At 47.9% G+C, this 24362-nt stretch overlaps 2 protein-coding genes across 14 annotated transcripts in view; one reads left to right on the top strand and one right to left on the bottom strand.

Moving 5' to 3' along the window:
• Positions 1 to 127: 127 nt before the first annotated feature.
• Positions 128 to 10346, top strand: LOC121300386 (calcium/calmodulin-dependent protein kinase type 1D-like). 11 transcript variants are annotated; one of them, XM_041228973.1, is made up of 14 exons: positions 128 to 348; positions 614 to 719; positions 2321 to 2438; positions 4081 to 4209; positions 4471 to 4545; positions 4856 to 4994; positions 5345 to 5468; positions 5746 to 5821; positions 6123 to 6235; positions 6593 to 6671; positions 7213 to 7300; positions 7549 to 7856; positions 8952 to 9079; positions 9241 to 10346. In XM_041228973.1, exons 3-13 carry the CDS (start codon positions 2347 to 2349, stop codon positions 9037 to 9039), a joined length of 1311 nt encoding a protein of 436 aa, XP_041084907.1. In that variant the 5' UTR covers positions 128 to 348; positions 614 to 719; positions 2321 to 2346; the 3' UTR covers positions 9040 to 9079; positions 9241 to 10346. The 11 variants fall into 11 exon arrangements, with proteins under 11 accessions (XP_041084907.1, XP_041084905.1, XP_041084902.1 ...); XM_041228971.1 differs by having other exon boundaries at positions 128 to 460; XM_041228968.1 differs by lacking the exon at positions 614 to 719 and adding an exon at positions 1606 to 1731 and having other exon boundaries at positions 128 to 476.
• An 812-nt stretch (positions 10347 to 11158) lies between these two features.
• The window catches only part of LOC121299802 (laminin subunit beta-3-like), a 20309-nt gene continuing 7105 nt past the window's right edge, over positions 11159 to 24362 (bottom strand). Inside the window, exons 1-21 of one of the 3 annotated variants that reach the window (XM_041227891.1) lie at positions 21491 to 21659; positions 21164 to 21278; positions 20858 to 20931; positions 20244 to 20435; positions 19873 to 19936; positions 19555 to 19739; positions 18780 to 18900; positions 17981 to 18169; positions 17357 to 17506; positions 16880 to 17076; positions 16324 to 16429; positions 15584 to 15956; positions 15117 to 15277; positions 14807 to 15018; positions 14028 to 14231; positions 13514 to 13658; positions 13175 to 13382; positions 12631 to 12772; positions 12343 to 12519; positions 11934 to 12090; positions 11159 to 11761 (exon numbers count right to left, since the gene is read on the bottom strand). In XM_041227891.1, coding sequence (XP_041083825.1) covers positions 11625 to 11761; positions 11934 to 12090; positions 12343 to 12519; positions 12631 to 12772; positions 13175 to 13382; positions 13514 to 13658; positions 14028 to 14231; positions 14807 to 15018; positions 15117 to 15277; positions 15584 to 15956; positions 16324 to 16429; positions 16880 to 17076; positions 17357 to 17506; positions 17981 to 18169; positions 18780 to 18900; positions 19555 to 19739; positions 19873 to 19936; positions 20244 to 20435; positions 20858 to 20931; positions 21164 to 21272 — 3303 coding nt within the window. In that variant the 5' untranslated portion in view covers positions 21273 to 21278; positions 21491 to 21659 and the 3' untranslated portion in view covers positions 11159 to 11624. Of the gene's footprint in view, positions 11762 to 11933; positions 12091 to 12342; positions 12520 to 12630; positions 12773 to 13174; positions 13383 to 13513; positions 13659 to 14027; positions 14232 to 14806; positions 15019 to 15116; positions 15278 to 15583; positions 15957 to 16323; positions 16430 to 16879; positions 17077 to 17356; positions 17507 to 17980; positions 18170 to 18779; positions 18901 to 19554; positions 19740 to 19872; positions 19937 to 20243; positions 20436 to 20857; positions 20932 to 21163; positions 21279 to 21490; positions 21660 to 24362 lie in introns of those variants that run through there. The other 2 variants (XM_041227889.1, XM_041227892.1) reach the window with 2 other exon arrangements.

Here is a 24362-nt window from a genome sequence, read left to right as displayed (position 1 = left end):
AGATCCGCATGTGCTGTTCCTGAGCAGAGCCGCTCGCTGCCCTCTCGAGTCTCTCTCTCTCTCTCTCTCTCTCTCTCTCTCTCTCTCTCTCTCTCTCTCTCTCTCTCTCTCTCTCTCTCTCTCTCTCATGCACTTGATGGAAGGCCCGGTGGGGCTTGTTAGTTATAGTGAGTGCGCGCTTTCTGCTTTTCAGTTAGCTCGCTGTTTATTCGACCGGCGCAGTCCACATTGATGCGCGTCTTTCTAACATTACAGCTGCGTTTGTTTTTCACCCTCTTTGTGGTTACAAGGCAGCACTGAGCAGGGACAGCACAGCAGCGGCAAATAAGAATTAAAAAGCGTGAAAATGTACGGGGGAGTATTGACTTGTATACACATTCAAGAACGTTTCTAGAACGCCGCTTCTCTTCTAGAATGCATGGTCATCGACAGTGCATTATTCAGCGTGAAGGTCCCTCAGGTGCGACTTTATCGAGGTATTTGTGCAATCTGCATCACCTGTTTCACCGAGGAATAAAAATTAATGCAACCATACTCTCCAGTCCTCAAAGAGCACGTCTATCTATATCTTTGATCTCTTTATATAACAGCCTGTTCGTTCATCTCTTGGCAGTGGCTACAATTCACAAATTAGCCCGCTGGTTTCTATCCAGTTCTTAATCCCCGGGGTATATGCAGTTTGCGCTCCGATCTCCTCAGACCTCACTTGGGCGAGACAGGTGAGTCAGAGACTACAAGACGACATGCGTTTTGTGTCTCTAGGTAAGCGAAGCCTGTTTTTCATCAAGCCCTTCGAGAGATCGAGTCGTTTTATGTTGATTTTGCAGATGCAAGGTCATGACTGATTTGCAGTAAGAATACACTATGTTTTCAATAGAGATGTTGTAATAGTGCAAGTTTGGTGGAGTCTAGAGAAAGGGCAAGTCTTAGGTTAATGCGATGTCTGTTTAGTTTTTAATAAGTGTTTTGTTCTTGGGCTGTTTGATCAGATCGCAGTTCTCGTTTGAAGATGCTGTTCTTGGGGTATTTACTGGGATATTGATAATTCAAACAGCCACTGCCGTTTTCGTTTATTGTTTTATTTGAATGTGCTTTAGTCTGGTTTTATTGTAGCTCATTTGTATACTGATTACCGACGATGCATTAAATTCATTGTGAACATTGTAACAGCGTTTCTCTGGGCGTGGATTTCACAGTGACTCTTGTTAGGTATATAGCCGTGTAAGTAAAGAAATAAAAAAAACTTGTTTTTGACTCTCTACGAGGTTAAATGTAGTTGTGATCCTGTTGTCGGTTTCCATGGGAACAGTTTGATTGCTTGCAATCCGTCAGCGCAACACATCTTGGGCCTGCTCTATAACAGCGATTATTTCATTAAAAGACAACAAAAGGTTTTACTTGTACATTATAAAACGTACACATTAGTATTATTATAACAGCGCTCAGTTTATTTCCTAGGTGTATCACTCATGCTACTCTGCTGAAACATCAATACACGGCATTTGAAGATCTGTATTGAACGAGCTATTTGGGGTTTTTCGTTCCTGCTGCTAGTTTGAACAGCTGGGCGTGTTCCTAGCTGACTACACGTGTGTTACCTGACAGGCTTAGCTTCAGAATCCGCTGTCAGCAAGGCTCAGGTGTATTAGCGAACAGTACTCACAGGGACAGTGACACAGCTCCGCCTGGCTGCTGTCGGACCTCCGGGATTGCCAATGACAACAGATAACGGTATTGTTAATATTTATATAATACAATTATTATTATCACTCTTTGCAATGCTTGTGTTGTGTTAAACGTTTCTAAGGGTGGACATGGATGAATCAGTTTGAACCGCAGTGAATGAGATGCATCCTTTCCTTGCTTCAGTGTCTGTGGCGAGTACGCGGCAAGCGATTACAGCTCAGGACTGGAGATAGCACCCCCGTTGCATAACAGTTTGATCAGTAATCTTGTTACCTGTACGCTGTGGCTCCAGTATTGAGATTATAATTTTTTCTTTCCTGCAGTCTCCAGGTAGTTATCAGTTCATTTCGCCACAGCTAGTTTCCCACTGTTTTCCAGAAAGTCATGTGACACTGCAACCTCTCACCCTTCCTGTGAGATGCCATGCGATGGAGCTGAAAGGGCACAGCCTGGGCTGGAAGAGGCATTCAAATGCAATTCAGCAGGAGTGAACCCTACACAAACCTGCAGCGCTGTTTGATAGTCTCCTGCTAAACTTGTTTTCCTGTGCCCCACACACTGGCCAGGTCAGAAAAGAACAGGGTCGTTGTGTAAATAATTCCCCCTGTTCCTCCTTTTCTGCTCCTCTCGGTAGAGTTCCCCGTGAAACCTCAGGACAAGATGGGCCGCAAAGAAGGAGAGGACTGCCGGTCCTGGAAGAAAATGACGGATAACATCCAGGATACCTTTGAGTTCTTGGAGAGGCTGGGATCGTAAGTGCAGTATAGGAGAATCACTTCGCATTTACTGCAGTGCCTTCCCAGAACTGTCCTCTGGCAGGTTAATATAGGAACTTACTGAACACCTCTCCATGATAACATTATAGCTGACCTGCACTGAAGACAAGCTGCACTATCACAGTGTTTTCTAAAATGAGTTAAACAAGAAGACAGAATATCTGTCTTTTGTGGGACTGCCTTCCAGCAGGCCTATGTCACCAGTGCAGAATATGCTGTCTGCATCCGGGACCTCAGAAATTACTCTAAACCACCAGATTCCTGGCTAAAATACAGCATTGAAAAGTAGAGCTTAAACATAGAGTTTGCATTCTCGTTAGGGGAGTGCCAGACACCCTTATTGGATTTATCTGGGACTTGTCGACGGCACCCTGGAAAAAGGAGTCGCCAACACCAGTGTAATCTTTAACTGCCTGATGGCCGTGGTGGATTGGTGGCTGTGTAGCGTGCCGCACTGCAGCCACACACTGAGCCACTGTCAGTCCCAATCAACTGTGCCAGGATAATACCTTTCAGCCAGTCAGCCTGGCCTGGGGATCCCAGCAACGAAGCACAGGGACAGGACGGGAGTCTGGAAAACCTCCAAGAACTGGGATTTCAAACTTTGTTTTTTAGATTTTTTTTTTTTTTTTTTAAATACGTAATTCAATTCATGGCATCAATCTCAGGCGTTCGTTTCTTAATTACTTATTAGGATTTCTACAGTAGCTGTTAAAACAGCTGCTCATTTAGCATACAATGAATACCATAAAACCCCAGTGCTGTATTTAAATAGCACATGATAACCCATTTTAATGATAGGATTAGGACTGCACTGTTCCCTGCGCTTGCCGGCTGCATTGCATCATTTTATAATTCCCGTTCTGCAGCTGTAGTGTAATGTAATCATTTCAACGGTCTTGGGTACTTTATCACCTGTCAGTCGAGAGATCTCTGTCAGTCCTCTTTTTCTATTACACTTTCAACTCAATCTAGGGTTAGGGTTAGGGTTAGGGTCAGATCTCGCCCGCCGTGATTGTTCTCGCCAGAGAAAAGCAGCTTTTACATGCCATGGCTTTTTAGACCACCTGTCAGCAAACTGACTGCAATCCGTCTCAAGACTAACGTTGCTGTAGAAATATCAAGGACAGGTGGAAATAGATTACAATGCAATGATCGTCTTAACGAGTCCTTGACACCAGAGCAGAGACGATTAGCAGAAGGAACATCTTAAGGGATTGCAGAGCTTAAGACTCTAGAAGTTATATATACGCACCTCACCTTCCTTGGGAGAGAGGCTGTGTTTTATTTGTAGCTGTTAATTTCATGATATATTCAGGTATAGTGCTTGACTCTGCCAGTTATAACCTCGTAGTGCTGCTGTACTAACTCCTGACGCGATCCACAAATCAAACGCCAGTGACCCTCCCCTGAATGTCAGCAGCTGATTTCTGTGTGGAGCGCTCAATCTGAATTGAATATTTGGTCTGTGCAGCACTAAGTACCATTGCTGCCAGGTGCATGGTGTCTCTGTTTTTTAATTTTTGCATGGAGTTGTTTTAAGAGTGCAGGCTCTGTGGCTGTGCCACGTGGCGTGTTGTTTTGCTCAGTCCTGACCGGGTTGTGCTGTGTGTTTCAGGGGGGCGTTCTCGGAGGTCTTCCTGGTCAAGGAAAGGAAGACAGGGATGCATGTTGCTCTGAAGTGCATAAAGAAAGTGCCGAACATGTGTGACGCCAATCTGGAGAATGAGATCGCAGTCCTCAGAAAGTGAGTGCCCTCTATCCCCTCTCTTCCAATCCTCCCCTGTCCTCTCCTCGAAGTGAACCCAGCTCCAGCAGCTTCGCCAGTCTCCTTGACAAACTGTTCTGTAACATGGTATTTAAACTAGTCTAAGTTAAACCTATTTTTGTTAAAAGAACTCCATGCACGGCTTCAGATCAAACTTGTTCTCTAGTCCCCTGCTTGCCTGTGCTTTATTCTGAATGTGTTGCTAATGTGTGCAGTGGCTGTTTCTTTTTGACATTTCAGAATCAAACACGAGAACGTTGTGGCTCTGGAGGATTTCTACGAGAGCCAAACCCATTACTACCTCGCCATGCAGCTGTGAGTATGAAAAACCGTGTGCTGACGACTACAGCGTCGCCCTATCTCAGAGGATCCCTCCTTCTGTCTTATTCTTTGAAAGAACGAGCCACTGTTGCACTGCGGAGAAAGGGAATTCCTCTGGAACAAAATCACTGTGGGGAAAATAACCACTAGACCAGAGTGGCTGCGTTCTGCGGTATAGAAGCCTGTGTTTCTTTGTAATAAATGGTGTTGAGCACATGTATAAAGCAGGCCTTCATTCTGGCAGTTTCTGAGTACAGCTGCAGGGCAGTGCTGGTGTTCTGAGCGCTTCGCTCTTCCTCGCCAGGGTGTCGGGAGGGGAGCTGTTTGACCGGATCCTGGAACGCGGTGTTTACACGGAGAAGGACGCCAGCCTGGTGATTCGGCAGGTCCTGGGCGCGGTCAGCTACCTGCACAGGAATGGTGTTGTGCACCGGGACCTCAAGGTAGACTGAGGCACAAATCACTTTCCCTTTAATTTGAACAGGGCTTTAACATTATTGGGCAGTATCACCTGCTACAGAGCTGCAAAAAACAAAGTACTGAAATATTGCTTTTGTATTCTATATTAGCACCACCTGCTGGCCAAATACTTATACTGTACAATGAGATGTGGTTTCTTTATGCACACTGCTGCCACCTGGTGGCTGCATATAAAAATGCATTAAGGGTTCTGTTAAACAATTTGGAACAAAGACCGAGAGTGGAGTGGCCAACTCTGGACACCCCTGCTCTCGATCCCCTGTTTGTGTCCAGAGAAGCCAGCTCTGAGTGTCCCCTCTCTCTGTCTCTCCAGCCTGAGAACCTGCTCTACTACAGTCCGGACGAGAACTCCAAAATCATGATCAGCGACTTCGGCCTGTCTAAGATGGAGGACAACGGCATCATGTCCACAGCCTGCGGGACACCGGGATATGTAGGTGAGCAGGGGTCAGCTGGGGGTCACGCTGCAGATAAAACGAGATCTCGTGATTAATAATCCAAAAGCAGATCTAAAGTGCTGCCTTTGAAGAGATCCCTCCGTAATGAACAGTGTGCATGTTCACAAACACTACGAGACGCTTTATTGATAAATGATGAAAAGCTTGCCATGGAGCTGATGGAGTTCTGAAGCTCTGTTGAATCGCTGCAGATCGTTCACTGAGATCCCTGTTGAGCACAGAGCTCCCTGAGATGGTTTGTTCTCTTCTCTCTCAGCTCCTGAGGTCCTGGCTCAGAAACCCTACAGCAAGGCTGTTGACTGCTGGTCGATTGGAGTCATCACATACATCCTGTGAGTACCTGCACCTTTCACTGCAGCCCCGCCCAGCCTGGACATTCTGAGAAGCTGATATTCACCTCTGCTGCAGTGTAGTGAAATGTGATGAACACTGCCCCCTTAAGGACAATAGCATACACTACAGATATGTATTGTATTGGGGTGGCATCCTTTTTGGCGAGTTTAGCACTGTGTAATGTGTTGATTTCCTGTGTTAAAACTACACTAAGTAGACCAGCGTTAAGCCGAGATGTATTTGGTTTAATCACAGACCCAGTGCAGACCACACTGTTTGAATGAGACGGTTTATTCCCAGGCTGTGTGGATACCCTCCCTTCTATGAAGAGACGGAGTCGAGGCTGTTTTCCAGGATCATGGAGGCGCACTACGAGTTTGACTCCCCCTTCTGGGATGACATCTCGGAGTCGGGTAGGTGCCTCTCTCTTTAACTTCACTGGGAATCCAGGAAGCAGCGAGCGATCCAGGTGCACCATTGAAAGCTGTGTTCCTGAGTGCATTTTATAAACGGAGATGGCAAAAGCACTGCAAGACATACACAGCGCTGCCCGTTATATAAGGCAGCCCTTTACAAGCAGAACCAGTTATAATGTACAATCTGTACAATACACAATGAGTGTGATTGCCATGGCAGCAAAAGCCTAGAAGTACCGCCACTGTTTGTTTTCAGTAGCACAGCCTCTGCCGCTCCTGTCTGCAGTGTTATAAAGGGGAGAGTCGCACACGCTGTTTACTGAATAGCCGGTTTCTCGTTCTTTTGTTTCACAGCAAAGGATTTTATTCGCAACATGATGCACAAGAGCCCCGAGGAGCGCTACAGCTGTGAGAAAGCTCTGAGACACCCCTGGTGAGAGAGAGAGAGAGAGAGAGAGAGAGAGAGCATTCGTGTCCTGCTCCTCGCTTCCTCACGCTCTGCACTGCATGCTGCTGACACTCGTTTTGTTCTGACGCTGATCACACCTGAGGCCAGTTAAACAATTGCACTAAAAAAATGATTTAAAGGACTACCCACATGTTGACTCTCTATAACCCAGCAATAATCACAGGTACAAATACAGAAACGGGTCACCCAAAGTCGTTATGAATACAAGAGCAATGAGGGACTAATTCATCTGAAATCGGACAGGTTCAATTACATTTTAACCCCAAATTGCCCAAGTCTCATTTGATACTGATACACAGCATTACAGTCAGCTGGCTCCCAGCCCTGTCTACAAACACGAAGCACGCGGTACGCCATTGCCATCTGCTGGACACTTGCAACCTAACACTTCATTTTGAGGGATTTCAAGTTGATGTGAAATCTGAATTCCGTTTTATTCTCTGCCCTGCCATAGAGCCTTTGTCTGGCTTCCCATTTCCCAGCTAACAGGACTTTCATTCCCCAGGATTTCCGGCAAGACAGCTGGTAGCCAAGACATCTACTACTCCGTCAGCGTGAATATCCAGAAGAACTTCGCCAGGTTGAAGTGGAGAGTGAGTCTCGCTGCGTCATTTAATAAATCAAGTGGTTCGTAGTTTGGAAAAGAAGGGAAATGTAGCTTCATACCCTCAAGTTGTATAAACGAAGGTGTGTTATAGTGGTGAAGTGCATTCATAATTCACAATGTTTCAATGACTTGGGTAATGTAGAATCTTTCCTGTCTTATTTAGGATTATGCTCAGTATGTAGAGGTATACCCAGTACAACTTCATACAGCTGTGGTTCAATGACATTTTTTCAGCAAGCCTTCAATGCTGCCACTGCAGTGAACCGCATGAAGAAGCTACACCTGAACACGGTCACAGAGGGGAGCCAACAGGCCAGCACTCAGGTTCCTGTGATCCGGGTCACTGAAGTTCCCCCGCAGGACTCTCCCAAGAGGAGCCTCAGCGCTGGGCAGAACCCGGGGAAGAATGGCTACATCGCTGTGCCGGCCAGCCAGTGCGAAATAAAGAGCCACTACCGCCCCCTCCACAGCCACTGTGAGCGCCTTGAGAACGAGTGCTCACCTTCGGATCCCAGCAACTTCGACAGAGCTGTCATTAACCAGTACGTACACGCATGAGGCTTACAGTGTGCCTCCCAGTCCCTCTGCTCTAACCACACTGCCTCCCTGTCCCTCTGCTCTAACCACACTGCCTCCCAGTCCCTCTGCTCTAACCACACTGCCTCCCAGTCCCTCTGCTCTGTGCACTAGACCACACTGCCTCCCAGTCCCTCTGCTCTAACCACACTGCCTCCCTGTCCCTCTGCTCTAACCACACTGCCTCCCTGTCCCTCTGCTCTAACCACACTGCCTCCCAGTCCCTCTGCTCTAACCACACTGCCTCCCAGTCCCTCTGCTCTGTGCACTAGACCACACTGCCTCCCAGTCCCTCTGCTCTATCCACTAGACCACACTGTCTCCCAGTCTCTCAGCTCTATCCACTAAACCACACTGTCTCCCAGTCTCTCAGCTCTATCCACTAGACCACACTGCCTCCCAGTCCCTCAGCTCTATCCACTAAACCACACTGCCTCCCAGTCTCTCAGCTCTATCCACTAGACCACACTGCCTCCCAGTCTCTCAGCTCTAACCACTAGACCACACTGCCTCCCAGTCTCTCAGCTCTAACCACTAGACCACACTGCCTCCCAGTCTCTCAGCTCTATCCACTAGACCACACTGCCTCCCAGTCTCTCAGCTCTATCCACTAGACCACACTGCCTCCCAGTCTCTCAGCTCTATCCACTAGACCACACTGCCTCCCAGTCTCTCAGCTCTATCCACTAGACCACACTGCCTCCCAGTCTCTCAGCTCTATCCACTAGACCACACTGCCTCCCAGTCTCTCAGCTCTATCCACTAGACCACACTGCCTCCCAGTCTCTCAGCTCTATCCACTAGACCACACTGTCTCCCAGTCTCTCAGCTCTATCCACTAGACCACACTGCCTCCCAGTCTCTCAGCTAGACCTCACTACCTACAACAAATGTTTTTTTAGAGAAAGTGTCGTAGTTGAAGATGTTCTTAATAAAGAAAAAAAAATCTTGATGTAAGAAACGCCTTCCTTGCTCCCAATCCCCGCTCTCTCTCCCGTACCCCACCCAGTAAGCTCACCAGCCTCACGCATGCAAGCATTCATTTTCAATGCTTTCTCTAGAGCCGTGACCCCCACGCTGAAAATCACAGTGAGGGGGCTGAAAGATAACCATGGCCAGCTTCAGACTGGAGTCTGCTCCATCATGTGACCTGCCGTGCAGCCGTGTGACTGTGGGGTGAGCAGTGCAGGTAGAGTAACTCCCTGCAAATAAGTGTTGTACTACTCAAGCTTGTAGGAGACCTTGTCTGGCAGTTTTGTGTTGATATTTAATTCTTAGTAAAGAAAGTCACACCTGGCTGTTGTTTTTTTCTGAGCCAGAGGTGACAGTGTTTTTGTTTTGTTGTTGCAGGAGTCTAATCTAGGTTTTGGAGGAGCCACAACAGTTTACAAGCAGACAGAGCGAGCAGAGGCTGCTGTGTGTGATTGAACTGGCGCTGGAGAAAGGGGAGGACAAACCCTCCTGCGTGTGTCTGTCGCCAGAGGATTAGTGCCTAGCTTAAAAACGACATGCCATTGTCTGAGAGAGTCGCACAGTGGAGTTTAGGAAGAGACGCTCTCTAACTAGCAGAGGCATGGTATATTTTATGACACTATTTTTTTGTTCGCTAACTACTGAAGCTCTATATTAGCATTTTCACTTGCTCAGACTGACTTTAAGAAAAATGCGAAGTGTAATATAATTTGAATTCATGTCACAATAATGAATAGGGGTATTTTTCTTCCCAGCTGCCTCTGCAAACGCTGCAGCTTGGTTAGTTCAATATAAATCTGGAAAGTGCTTGACTTGTAACTACAGTATTAATGGAAGCGAATGTCGTTTGATTTTTGTCGGTGTTATATTTGAACTCTGTGTTGAAGTTACATCGCACATCATTGTCAATATACTTAAAAAAGTATTTTCTAGGTATTTTTAGGGGGTCCTAAAAAGGGGGGAGCGACTTATACGCTGGTGTGACCTATAGGCTTTTTCCTGAAATTGTCTCAAAAAGGGAGTGACTTATACACTGTTTTTTTTTACGGTAGCTATAAATGTTATTATGGTCGTCCTCATGACCCACGCTGGAGTTCTGGTGGTAATACCACTCGTCATGGCTCGCTCTGTTTTCAGTTGTTCTGAGGTGGTCGGTGTGCTGGTTTTCAACTGGTCGTACTGGTTCGACAGACGGTGCGCTTGAAGATGCAGGGTGTTTTTAAGGATTCAGTAGTTTTATGACATTTATAACCTCCAGCTGCTGCAAGTGTAAGCAGGAGTGTGACTATTTGGTTCTAAGGTAGCGGGTTTGAGGGTCAGCGTTGAAACGTCCTAAAAGACCTTGACTGTAGCCCGTTCTCTCCAGCTCTCTCTAGCGCAGCACGAGATGTGACAGAGCTACTGAAGACACCTGACTGCACGTTGTGTGGAGCACTGCACCCTACACACACACACGCACACACACACACACACACACGACGCCACTGCATTGTGTACACACACACTACCACGTATACACTGCGGATCCTAACACTGCACACACACATACACACACACCATACACACACACACACACACACACACACACACACACCCACACACACACACACACACACACACACCTACACACACACACACACACACTGCATCCTATACACACACACACTGACACACACACACACACACACACTGCAACCACACACACACACACACACACACACACACACACTGCATCCTACACACACACACACACACTGCATCCAACACACACACACACACACACACACACACACACACACACACACACACACACACACACACACACACACACACACACACACACACACACACACACACACACACACACCTACACACACACACACACACACACACACACACACACACACACACACACACACACACACACTATACACACACACACACACACACACACACACACACACACACACACACACACACACACACACACACACAACAAAACACACTGTGCAAATCTGGAGTAACATCGGTGTGATACTACATTAGAAGCTTTGAACTCTATATATTTCTGTAAGACAGAATGTACTGTAATCCACAACTGGATTATCAGAAGCACAATGCTTCATACTTTGCGTGTGTTTGGGCTGTAACATGTTAAACAGGAGTGTGTATATCTCCTCGCATGTATAACGCATCGCTCCGTACTATATACTGAGCTGCTGGGCTGTTATTTTTCAGCAGGGCTTTTGGTTCAAGTTTGTGATTTTATTAAAATCAACTTTCATACAGAAATAGACACTGTTAAACATTTCTTTATTGTTGGCGTTTACATTTTGAAGTGCTTGAAGGTATGAGTCACGGCATCTCTTATTCTCAACCCAGAACGATGCAGAGTAGTTAAATTGCTCTATAGCAGTAAGACATGGAAGAGGGACTCCTTGCTAATTAAAGATGGTTTCGTGTTAACGGGCTGTCAGGCTTAGTCTTTTAATTGATCTTAATAAACGATCCAGTTTGTATGAGTTAAAAATCTTCACAGGGTGCCAATGTAAGTACAGGTAAAGAAAATCAATAAATACAAACATGAAGCAGAGTAGGGACTCACTCAGCTTTGATTTAGGAGTGGTAATGTTTTTTTCCAGCACTTTTTAATTACATTTTTCAAAACCTCCAGTATTTGAATAGAGAGGCAGGTAAAGTCTTGTGGCGTTGCAGTCACAGAGAGATGGAGAGCGCTGTGTTTTCCGCTCCTCTCTGTTCTCTCACAGGCAGTTGCTGTGGAAGTGCACTGCTTTCTGGATGTGAGCCCGGATCTCTGCCACCTTCTCTTCCAGCCCATCCAGCTGCAGAACCTTCTGCTCCAGCTCCTCTGTGGCCCGCAGGAGCGAGCTCTCTTTACCTGCACAGGGGAGAGAGACCAGGTCAGACACAGCACGGGTTACTGGCAGCGTCTCCACATGATTTTCAGATCGGTATTACAAATGAAAAAATGTTGTGCAAGGAAGGGTTTGTTAGTTTCTTAATGTGGCATTGCATTCGTCTACACAGCCGTGTTGTTAGAGGTGACTGACCTGCAATCCTGCTCAGCATGTCTGCTGTGGCCTGCACCAGCCTCCCTGCCTGCTCCTGCAGCGTTGCCAGTCTCTCCTCCGGGACTCCGGCTCCCTCAGCCGAGTCTCCCAGCTTCTCCTTCAGCCGGGCGTACTGCTGCTCCAGAGCGGCCAGGTCCTGTGAGTCAAAGAGAGGGGAGTCAGGCAAGCGCTGGGGGCAGCTCCAGAGGAGTGCTGAGGGGATCTGTTGTGCGTGTTCTATATCATTCTCTACCCCCTGTTTCTGTGTAGATCACTGTTTGCCTGTCGTTACTATGACTGTTACAGGAAAGAATGCTTCTGTAAAGACTCCTTGAGGGGGATTGAGGGGAAGAACCATTGCATTCCCACTGCCAAAGATAATCTGGTGAGCCCCCCTTCCCTTCCTTACCTGGCCGGCAGTGGTAGCCTCCGTGTCGGCCTGGGAAGCCACCCTGTCCATCTGTCCCGCCAGCCTGGCGTTCTGGTCTAGGAGCTCCTTCAGGACTGCGATCTGGGGTTTGATCACTCCGAGCTGGGCACCCACTCCCTCCACGGAGCTCTCAGCTAGCGCCAGCTTTACCTGGATCTGGGGCGAGCACATACAGGTCAGCTCTCCCAAGCCTGTTGTACATCTTGCTCAGATTGGTGCACAGCTGTCTTGGTGTGCACAGAGCACGCGGCTTCGTTGAGACCCTACCTGTGGGATTTTGCTCTGGATGTCTTCCACAATGCGGCCGGTGTCCTTGACTTTAACCCCTGCCTCGCCGAGTAGTGTCTGGGCACTGCCCAGGTCATCCACCACGCCATCTACCTTCTCCTCTATTGCAGCTGCCTGGTCCCTGAAACACACGTCACGACATCACTGTCAAACCACTGCTGCAACAGTCCCGACATCCTGCACTAGAAGGTGGTGAAGTTATTGAGTATTAAAGCTGCAGATAGGAACAGAGCTCCACTGACTCGCCCTGCATGTGGGCTGAGAACTGTGCTGATCTGTATTGACACTGTATTGATACTATATGGGCACACTCTGATAGTACTGTATTGATCTGTATTGGTTACAGTGTATTGATCTGTATTGGTTACAGTGTATTGATCTGTATTGGTTACAGTCTATTGATTTGTATTGGTTACAGTGTATGGCTCAGTATTGGTTACAGTGTATTGATCTGTATTGGTTAGTGTATTGATCTGTATTGGTTACAGTGTATTGACTTGTATTGATCGCACTGCGGTGGTACCTGGCTTCCTCTGCCTCCTGCAGCAGCTGCTTGGCGCTGTCGATCTCAGCCCTGGTTCTGTCCAGGACGTTGCTGATGTCCGGCAACGTGGCTGCGATGGCTTTCATCTGGTCCACCTTGTCCCTGACCTCCCCCAGGCTGCCAGGCAGCTTCATGCTGAGGACCTGCTCGCTCACCTGCTGAATGACTGCGGGGTCTGTCTTCGGGTCTGGAGAGAGGAAACAAGCAGGTCTGTGAGAATCCTTGAAGATCGAACATACAGAAACCCAGATCACAGGAGCTGAAGCCTGTAGACTCCCAGCTGAGCTCTTCCACCCCGTCCGCGTGCGTGTCACATACCCAAGAGGAAGTCCCGCACTCGGCTGATGAACGCTCGTGTCTCCTGCACCTCTATCTCCACTTCTGTCCTGGCCTTGCTCAGCTGATTGGCCAGCAGGTCAGTGGTAATCCTCACCCCATTGGCTGCCTGTTCGGTGTCCTTAATCTGCACGAGAGAGGGGCGGGGCAGAATCAGCGTCAAACATTGTGAACCTATCCACTGGATTCTATCTGAGTCACAATACAGTGCCAACGGTGCTTTCACTTCAAAACGACTTCTGCTTTTCAAGGGGATCGATGGGAGGAGGTTTACAGGAGTGAGATGCATTGTCGTGTGATCCAATTCAAACCTGCTTTTCATGGATCACAGGACTTTACATAAAGGAAAATTTCACAGCTGACTTGAAACCTGAAAAACATATCTTTTAATACAATGCGGTATATTTCCTTTCAGAGGACCATGTGGTGCTAGTCTCAACAGAAGAGACAAGGTGTTGTGTGGAGTTTATTAGCGTCTCTCAACGGGGCCGGGTACCTGCTGTGCAGTCTGTCTGATCTGTGCGTTCAGCTCAGCCAGTCGAGACTTGGTTTTCTCTGCGTCTCCCCAGGCTTTGTTTCCCAGGGGCAGGGCTCCTCTGCAGTCTCCTGTGTCACCACACGGGGGCGCTCCGGGACCGGGGCACAGGACTCCGTCACACTGCCGGGGAGTGCAGGGGGTGGAGCGGGTGCTGCCACACACCTGGGAGGAAGGGTATAAACAGTCAGCTCAACCCTTTTTATTGCAGAGACTAGAAACGTAAGAACTAAGAGATATCAATAAGTTTGTCTACCACCAGTTCAGTTTAGTCTGTGTTTTATGATTCTGAGCGTTTACGTTGTAGATGACTTAGATACTTTATATCATGATTGTGTTGCATGCATGTTAAGTACTGTGTGTATTTTAAGCATTACATGAACTCTGCATAATTACTTTTTCAAAAACCACTTCTAGCAGCTTGCACCTTTAATATTTAATCTGTAAAGATCTGGACGTAATACGATCATATGGAAACTGAAATTGTGTGTGTATATATATATATATATATATATATATATATATATATATATATATATATATATATATATATATATATATATATAACACATTTACCATCAATGCCTGGGGAGTGTCAATAGAAATGAACTTAGAATTTGGTTAGATTTCTTATATATATACAGTGTAACCAATACAGATCAATACAGTACTGTCACAGTGTAACACGCTTACATGGCATCAATGTTCTTTCTGGATTTATACATGTGTCTCCGTCTCACCTTGCCAGCGGTAGGGGTTAGGTTTGGCCGGGTGCCCAGCTGGCTGTCCAGTCTCTCCAGGGCCAGTCTGTTGTCCTCCTGGACGCGCCCCTCCAAGCTCTCCGCCTCCTCCCGGGTCTTCGCAGCCTGGTCCGTCAGCCCCTGTGAGCCAGCAGCGTTCTTCACTGCCTCTCCGGACTGCTGGAACGCCTTGCGGATAGCGCTGTACGCTCCTGAGGCGAGAGGGAGGGGCGCCGGTGAGGTTTGTGCAGGACAGGATTTCGAGCTGGGATGTCTACAGCGCCCCCTGGTGTCTCTGTCTCATTCTTACCGTCGGGGTTCGCGATGGCAGTGTTCTCGAGCTGGGTTTTCTTGGCGCTGTACTGGTTGGAGAGGCGCTCTAGAATGGAGACCAGGTCCGCGATCTCTCTGTTCAGAGCCGGGCTGCTGTCCAGCAGCGCCTGGTTTGGGTCAATGGCTCGGACTGCCTGCCTGGAGAGGGATGGGAGAGGGACTGGAGAGTTAGCAAGCACAGAGTGGGAGACTCCACTGAGCTGCTGAGGCAAATCTACTGGACACTGAGAGCAGCCAGTAGTCTGGAGTTTGTGTTGGAGTTTCTATTAGTATTTGGTATCACAGTATGGTATCCAGGAAGATATTTTAACACTGCTTCTTAATCTATGCACTAATAACACCCCAGGAGCATCTGTATTAGAAAGCCCATTGTCAGCTCACTGCCCCAGCTCCACTGCCAGCCAGACTGAGGGGAGGTGTGGGTCCGTGCCAGTCTGTACCTACCTCATGCTCTGTAGCCGGGCGCTGGCATCTCTCACTGCGCTCTCGCTGGCGAGGGGGCTCTCCAGGACCCTCCGGATCTGCCCCAGGGTGGTCTCCATGTCCACGATGTCGGGCCCCCGGTTCTCCGCTCCGAAGCCCCCCAGCACTGCAGCAGCCTGCGAGGAGAGGGTGGACTGCAGGCTGGAGGTTCTCTGCAGCTCTGAGTCCAGGCTCTGGAAGCAGGGGTGGCACTGCTTGCAAGCGGGGTACTCGTTGCAGTGCCCGCGCTGGCACCGGTCACAGCGGCGCCCCGTCACCCCAATCCGGCAGATGCACTCCCCCGTGGTCTTATCGCAACCCCTGCTCGTCGTCCCAGTGACGTCACAGTCACAGGCTGGGGTCCGAGGAGAGAGAAACAAACGTGAGAGCAGGGACCGGAAAACAACGCGCTATCAAAAGACACCCGCAACTTCTAACACGCTCAATAGTGCTAAACTGAGAAATACTAAAATTCAAAGCAAATGGAAAATACGAAGACGTTGCATAGCGTGACTGTCATAAATGCATTATGCCTTGTTAGTAACAGCAAGCACTGCTTGTGTTTTGTTTTCAAATTCATTTTAAAGTTTAACTAAGCAGGGCACGTCTAGGTGCAATGGTATCTAAAGATGCAGACGCAACTCCCCTGAGAAACAGATTGAAGTCTCAAGAGAACTTTCCTAGTTAAATAAAGGTTACGTAAAATACTTAAGTGCACGTACGTGTGCAGCGAGTGCGGAGGTCTCCGTAAGTGTTGTCTGGACACTCGGACGGTCTGGAGCAGGTCCGGCCCCCGAAGCCAGGACGGCACTGGCACTGACCGCTCTGCTACTCAACAGCAAAGACGACAACACACACAGTCAGCTTGGTCTGCAAAGCGCTTTGGAGACGCTGTCACCACACTACAGATAGGACGTACAGCGCAAACGCAAACCGCAGCGCTAGAGAGCAGCACGGGTACAGGATAATGAAGAAGTCAGCGCCAGTCAGATACACACACGGTTTTAAAGCAATTCAGTACTTCAACCACTAGAGGGCTCCAGAGTCCAGCTTTCAGGCTTTCCAATATAAAATGTTCGCTACAGAAGTTTTACAGATTTTCTTGCATATCTGTTTGCCATGTTTATTAATATGCTTTACCATACCTCGATATTCTGCACAGTGCTTACCTAGGCTTTGCAATGCGTTCCATGTGCTTCATTACACGTTGCTATGCTTTCACTATGGTAAGCTTTTCTAAGGGGTGTTCCTAACGGGGTTGATTTCTCTGGCTCGTACCTGGTCGCAGTTCTGATTGTAGGAGTTCCGGGGGTCACAGTTGCACGACTCGCACCCGCTGCCGCTCTGGAAGTTCCAGTGATCGGGGGCGCACCTGTCACACTGCTGACCGATGACGCTGGGCAGACAGAAACACCGACCGGTCTGCGGGTCACAGGCACGATCCCCACGAGAGCCAATCGGGCTGCAGGGACATTCTGGAAGAGAAGAAAACACCAATCACATCGAAACCTGGCAACGCACATCAAACACACTGCAGGTAAGCCAGACCCCAGAGAACCGCTGAATTACAAAGACCTGAGGCAAGAAGGGTCGTGTGATTGACTTTCCTACAGTCATGTTTGTTACAGCTTTAATGTCTGATGGAGCTGTTTGTGGAATACATTGCTAAGGTCTATTAAAGCTTTGGTAAAAACTAATAGAGTCAAACAGTGTCCCGGCTGAAGAGGATGAAGACACTAACAAAGGTGAACTCACCCCTGCAGCCCTGGGGGTCCGAAGCGCTCAGTCCGTAGAACCCAGCCTTGCAGCGGTCGCAGCGTGGACCCTCCACGTGGGCCTTGCAGATACAGCTCCCCCCCGACTGCTCGCAGAGACCCTCCGACCCCTCGGAGCTGCATTCGCACCCTGAACACGGGAGACAAAACCGTCAGGGCTCCTGCAAAGCACGGCTCCTCTCCCTGCCTGCCACGGGGCGTGGAGGACAAGAGGCCAGCTGCAACGTGTTACACGAGAGAGGAAGGCGGACCCGACACCACACACCAAGCCAGAGTGCATACCACTTTCATTCTAAAGTGGTTTTACCTTAGCGAACAGTGCCACCCGGTGGCTCAATGTAAAAGCAGTCAGAATTGAATGGGATTTTTTGCACAATGCAATATATTAAACAGGGAGCTTCAGCTACAAACTCTGCCTTGCAAATACAACAGCTACTGTAATATTAAAAATAACCGTAATAATGGATAACAGATGGGATTTATTGCATCAGGCGTGTGCCAGTGGGTGTATGTTTTAACGGCATTGGGCTGCTTCTCAGGGTTTTCATGTATCACGGTAGTTTTGCAGGGCTGTAGGAGTGTGCAGTGGCAGCGCTGTACTCACTGAGGCAGGCATCTGGCTGGCTGATGTCTCTCAGTGGGTTGCGGTAGTAGTGTGGTCTGCACCGCTCGCAGTGCTGTCCGGTGGTCTGGTGCTTGCAGTCGTCACACACCCCTCCGCTCACCCCCCCGCTCGCCTGGAACACAGCCAGGTCGAAGTGGCAGCGATCGGAGTGGTTGTTACAGTCACACTCTGCAGAAGAGCAAGGGAATGAACAGCAGTGTTACCCACACAGGACAGCATGGGGGTGGGTCACTGATCACTGACACTTTTAAAAGGATCCATTCGATCACACTGCTGGTGAATTAAAGCCATTGTGTTGTTGTGCAATCCAGCTCTCCCTTTGTAGATTAGCAGCAGTGTGGCGGTGTGTGTTGTCCACTGAGGCACATCTGTTACACACAAGCTCAGCTGAATGTGTGGTTATAGTGGAATAATTGCATGCAAAAAAGGAAAATCTGATCATTTTTTACATGTCCCTACCAAGGACTGAAATTCAATTCCATTCTATTCCACCAGGTGGTACTCTAACGTTTGTTTCCTGCAGTAGCGGTCACTAATCCACAGGTCACACTGTCTCTGACTCCTGACTAGTTTAGCCTGTCCCTTGTAATAGTTCACCCCAGTAAAGGTGCATGGTACCGTTTTCCAATGGCTACACTGTGCATTTACCCCAGTTTGCATTGTTTTTTTGTATATGCTTCACCATACCTCTGTGTGCTTTACAATGCTGCGCTGTGCTTTATTCCAGTGCCCTGTGCTGTGATTGTGGGATTGAAGCATGCAGAGTGGCTGTACTCACTCTTGCACTGGTATGAGTTGCTCTCCTCCGCGGGCCTCCAGGGCTGGTCGTTGTACAGCTCAGCACAGCGCTCGCAGTTCTGTCCGGCCGTGTTGTGCTGGCAGGCACATCTACTGAACACCTGGAGGGGCGAGACAGGGGGAGGAAGGGGGCAGCGTTAGGGGAAGCACAGGCCTAGAAACCACTGCTCAGGTTAAGTCACTTTCCTTTAGAAACCATGGCAGATCGATGCTTAGAAACAGCAGTCTATATTACTGTATCTATGTCTATGTAAAAATTAATTGCTTTGCAATATTCTTAGCATTATAGCATAAGGTAGCTGCGACATGATTCGCCACTATGATAGCCCAGTCATATGTTTGCTATGGAGTATGCAGTTTGCCCTCAGTGAAAAATATGGACTCTGATGGCTGTAGCCTTATAAATGCATCCAGTGTATTTGTGCATGGTATATTTGCAGCTTTCCTACACTGTTCCCATGGTTACACTATGCATTGACCACAGTTTACCTCAGTTGTTTCTTTGCTGTACCGAACCTCTGTGGTCTTTATAGTACTTGCCAATGCTTTCCCTTGCTTGGTAATAAAGGTTATTCTGCCATCATATTCAATATTACACTGAAATATATTTCCCTGCTGTCCTAACTGTGTTATTTAATGAAGCCGCGCATTCCCTAAAGTAGTTTATTCCAGCCTCTTCAAACCTGCTGGTCAGTTCTCTGCAAGGCTAGCATGCTTCTACTGCTTCCAGAGCTGTGTGCAGGGTGACTGGTTACCTCTGGGCGGTCCAGGTCGTTGGCACTGGGGATGCAACGGTTGGCGTGCCCGTTGCAGAAGCAGCTGCCCTGAACTTGGATCTCCTTCAGGGCGTAGAAGGCGTCGGGGGCACGGGAACTGCCACGGCGAGGGAGGTGTGGCAGCTTGGTGAACTGCACACGCAGGTTAGTGAAGTCAGCGCCATCTGAGACACAGAGAGAGAGGGGGAGGGACCAGGGTCAGGGACAGTTAAATTGACTAACACTGACTTCAAGGGTTTTCTAGGCCTGTGGGAGGCATGTCTGAATCTGTGTCAGGAGAAGAGCAAGGATACTCACAGTTGATCTTGTAGCACTCAGGGACATCGACACTGGAAAGAGGCTCTAAGAGGTTGAATTGCACCTGTACAGGAGAGACAGCAGTTCTGTCAGTCACAGGCAGGGGGGATGCTTTCTATATAACAGCAGGCGGAATGTGTATGAGATTTGAAATGCTATGCTCCTATTTCATCATATTATCTATTGCAACTTTTTTTAAATACACGTGCTTGAACAGATATTAATTATTTGTTAAAAACCTCAGATGGGATGCTACAAACATTTTGGGGAGCTCAATGAGTCAGTGAGAGTTATAGGGTACAGCACTGCCGCTGCCCTAGTGCCACCCCTAAGGATTGCCAGGGCAGGGGGAAGGTGACTGGAGGGGTTACCCTCTGGTCCAGGTAGAGTCGGCTGTCCGTGGGGGGCAGGGTCTGACAGTGGGAGTCCTGCAGGCTCTGGGGCGTGGAGGTGCTGATGTGAGGGAACGAGGCCTGGCAGTCCGAGGCCATGTATTGCAACGGTTTCCAGGTCTTTCCGAAATCCGTGGAGCGCTCGATCACCATCGCCTCAGCACGGGGGCCCTGCAACACACAGAGGAGTGAGGCCAAACTGAAAACCGACATTCCCTTTAAGATTACAGCAGTGACGTCAGCAGATCATTCACCACCTGTTTCTTTAGACACCCTTTTCTACTCATTCAGCTTCCACTAATTTGGGCTCAAATGAAGAGTTCCAAACAGAGCGATCAGAGTGGGCTGTATCAGACTGTCATATTATTTCTATGACTAGTCAGTAATGCAATACCTAAGAAATGGGGCAGCCTGTCCCTGACTCTCTGCTCAGTTAGGAATAAAACAGAATCATCTACAGACAGCCCCAAACTACGTACCGCTAATAACGTCAATACTGTATATTTAGAGAAGTGTAGCTGACCAGCCCTCGTCTAAGCCCCATACCAAGAACTCTGCACTGCCCGGTGCTGCTCCTGACCCTGGCACTTTACCTTGAAGTCTAGGATCAGATCACTCAGCTGGAACTTCCCGTCAAGGTCCACCTGCACGATGACATCTTCCACACCTAGGGGAGAAAAATACCACACGAGATTGGATTACACAATTAGAGAAGGACGTTCGCAAAAACTGACAAGACCAGAAAATAAGAACAATTCAAAACACAGCTGAAAGACTTTTAACTCTGAGGCTCCAATCACTCCCCCATTCAAAGTGTTATTTTTACAGCGTGCATTGCGCCACCTGGTGGAAGGAGGTCGTAACTGGGTATCGTCAGTTCTGTGCCTTTCCCGTCTCACCTTTCTGCGACTGCCACCACCTGAGGGGCCCTGCCTGAGAGATGGCGTTCTCGATCCGGTGGGAATTCTGGCTGGAATCTGTTCTGGAATCACACGGGCAGCACTTCATCTGCCACTGCGAGAGAGACGAGAGAAAAATATTTTCACATCGATTTGCAAAGCGTGGCTTTACTGTAACTCTCCGCAGGGACTTTGTCACACCGAGCCTGGTGTCCTTTTGGAATGTGCCAACGTCCCGCTGTTTGCATTATCTGCGTGTCTGGAGTTTGTTCCCTTTACATAACAACCAAGCCACACGAACATGTTCTTTACACACATACTACCAACATTGTGAGGCTGTGCTGATCGAACAAGTCGTTTACAAGTTAAGAGAGTCGCCAGCTTTCATTGAAATAAAAGAATCAAACATCCGCGCAGAAAGCACAAAGTCACGCGCAGTCGTCTTTCAAACAGGCTTCAGGGTTTGGACAGGCTAGGTTACGCAGAGCTCCAAACTAGCTTATAGATCTGGACACTGGAGGACTCGGTTATATCACGTTAGACCATCATAAGAAGGAATGAGGTAACAGTTTATCCTAACTTGCATATTATTTGAAGGGTTTAGGTTAGTTCAGTGTGCTGTCACTGAGTTCAAGGAGTCGTCAGTGAGAACGGGAAAGCACAGAAAAAGAGCCGCATCATTTCCCGTGCCCTACACAGCGTCACAAGATTGTACGTTTTTTCAGTAACAAGGGGGGGCTGTAATCATGACAAGCAGAACTCTGACTCACTTCACAGTTTGCTAGTCATCCGGTTAGCAGAGAAATGATGCAGTGTAGGCAAAGTGCATCAGAGCAGGGGAAAGGTCTGCTAGCAGCTTGCTTTGGCAGAATCGACGGCTATTTCAACATTCGCACCAGCGTGGCACTGCCTCAAATGCTGCTAAATTTACCATGCGTCTAAATACATGTGGAAAACAATGAATAAAGAGAAGTGTCATGGGATAAGGAACTGATTACAAAAAAATGTAACATTATGAAAGCGCATATAAAGAATGGATTTTAATGCAAAGGATCATTCTGCTTCATTATTAATGCCTGACAGACACCTAGACTGAAGTGCTGTATTCGTGTTGGGGTGTTTTACTGTGCTGTTCTGCAGGTATGAGCATGGTGTCAAATTTGCTGCACATGCCCAGTACTGTCCTCTCCAAGATTCCAATCAGGTCTTCAGAGCGAGTCATTTCAGAGTGACCTGCAATGTGCGACATGCCCAGCAGGTGGAGCCGGTGTATATAGAAGCAGCTTGTGTCCCTCACTATTTATTCAATTTGACCACAGATTTTTCTGCTGGGCTCCTGGAAAATTCTCCCACAGCACGTGAGTCATCACCTGGCTTCTCCAAGAAGCAAAACTGAGCGTTTACTGTACAAACAACTGCAAGTGATTCACAGTCATGTCTTCGTACTGTCTGCCCTAGCATGTGTCACACAGCAGGGGCGTCAGCAGAAATCCGTAACTTCAAACACTCAACTGCAATGCAAAAAAACATGTTTTTAGAAATTTCGTTGGTCAGTTTCTAACTTGATCACTATCTGTGTCCTTTAGGTTTTGTTATAGGGAATCCCATCCTGCCAGGTTCCAAAGCACAAAAGAATATGGTTTAAACCCTGTGCCTTAGCGGCAGCAGGTTTCCTAAGCATTGCATACACGGTGTAAGACTTCACTAAACACAGAGTCTGATTCCTACACAATCACAGCATACAAACAACAGCGTGTCACACAGAGCTGCGAGCGCCCGCCCCTCTCCCACACGCCGACCAATCACAGATATCTAGGTGAGAGGCTACCAGTGGGAGGGCCAAAGGTCAGAAGGAACTCCCAGTGTGATCTGCAATGTGGCTGGATTGCAATGGCATTTACACGAGTGCCTGACTGACCAGGAGGATTGCAGTCAAGAAGAAGCCTTGCTGCTAATCCCCTTTGGAAGCTGGGGTTACAAGCATATATTCCATATGCAATATATTCATTATTCTACATTGCATATGTAAATATATACATATATATATATATATATATATATATATATATATATATATATATATATATATATATATATATTTATAATGTGGACTAGATATATTTCAGCCTGTCTCGCATAGCCCCCTATACTAGACCTATATTATAGCTCCAATGCATAATGTTTTTTTTTAAATATAAAAATCAGCTGAAATGTTTCTCTATGCTTCTCTAGCAGAGCAGGTGAAGGGTTACTAAGGGAAAGGTTACATGGTACAATAGACAGGGATCTGAAGGAGGGGCAGGGCTGAGGCAGCTATTGTCAGTTCAGTGCTTCAATCCCACCCTCCCCCCTCCACTCTCACACTCTGAACCAGAGACCAGGCAGCAAAATGAGTTCATTGTATAGGGGGATGCAAACCTTTTGACCATAGCTGAATGCTGTAGGCAAGACTGGAAATGCCGCTGTGTGGTTGAAACGTTTTCATGACGGTATAATACTGCATGGCATTATGAAATACAAGGCCACTATGCTGAAGATGCTACTGAGCCCAGCTAACAATCTACTACATGCTGCTTTCCACAGCGCCACACTCCCACCTGTGCTGTATAAAACCCCATATCAGAAGCTGCCAGCGAGACTTCATTTAACCCAGTGGGGTGGCAACTTGGCTCCCATTCCTAGCGATTAGGCCAGCGGCTCGAGGCCAATATGCTAACTGTGGATCAGAGCAAGGCTGCAGAGAGAATGCATGCTTTCTTGTCCTTGTAGAGGAGCTGTGAAGGACAGAACGCACACCCACACAGTCACAGCTATTAATACCAGGTGAGATCTGCAGGGAGACCTTTAAAAACAGGTCACTAAAACCAGTGCACAGGGTTTGCATGGGATCCGTTTGTTACTGATTCCTCCAGCAGGTCGTGCTGGCTGGTGTTAATCTGCCTTGCTGGCGAATGAGCTGCTGTTCTTAGAAGAGCTTGCTTATAGGATTGAACCAATAATGGGATTTCGCAATGTGTTTCCTATCGAGACCCTTTTAATCCAGGAGGGTTCTTTCTCGACAATTGACTTAATTACAGGGCCGCTGTGCCAAAAAAAAGACATGCTTTTCCTGTGTGCTTATATTATGCATTTACTGAGCTTCCTCTAAGCTTTGCAGCTCTTTGCAATGTCCCTGAAGGAGGTGACCAGTAACTCAGGC

The sequence above is a fragment of the Polyodon spathula genome, chromosome 25 (assembly GCF_017654505.1).
Source record: "Polyodon spathula isolate WHYD16114869_AA chromosome 25, ASM1765450v1, whole genome shotgun sequence".
NCBI classification, from domain to species: Eukaryota; Metazoa; Chordata; class Actinopteri; order Acipenseriformes; family Polyodontidae; genus Polyodon; species Polyodon spathula.
This window is presented reverse-complemented; position numbering and strand designations above follow the sequence as displayed.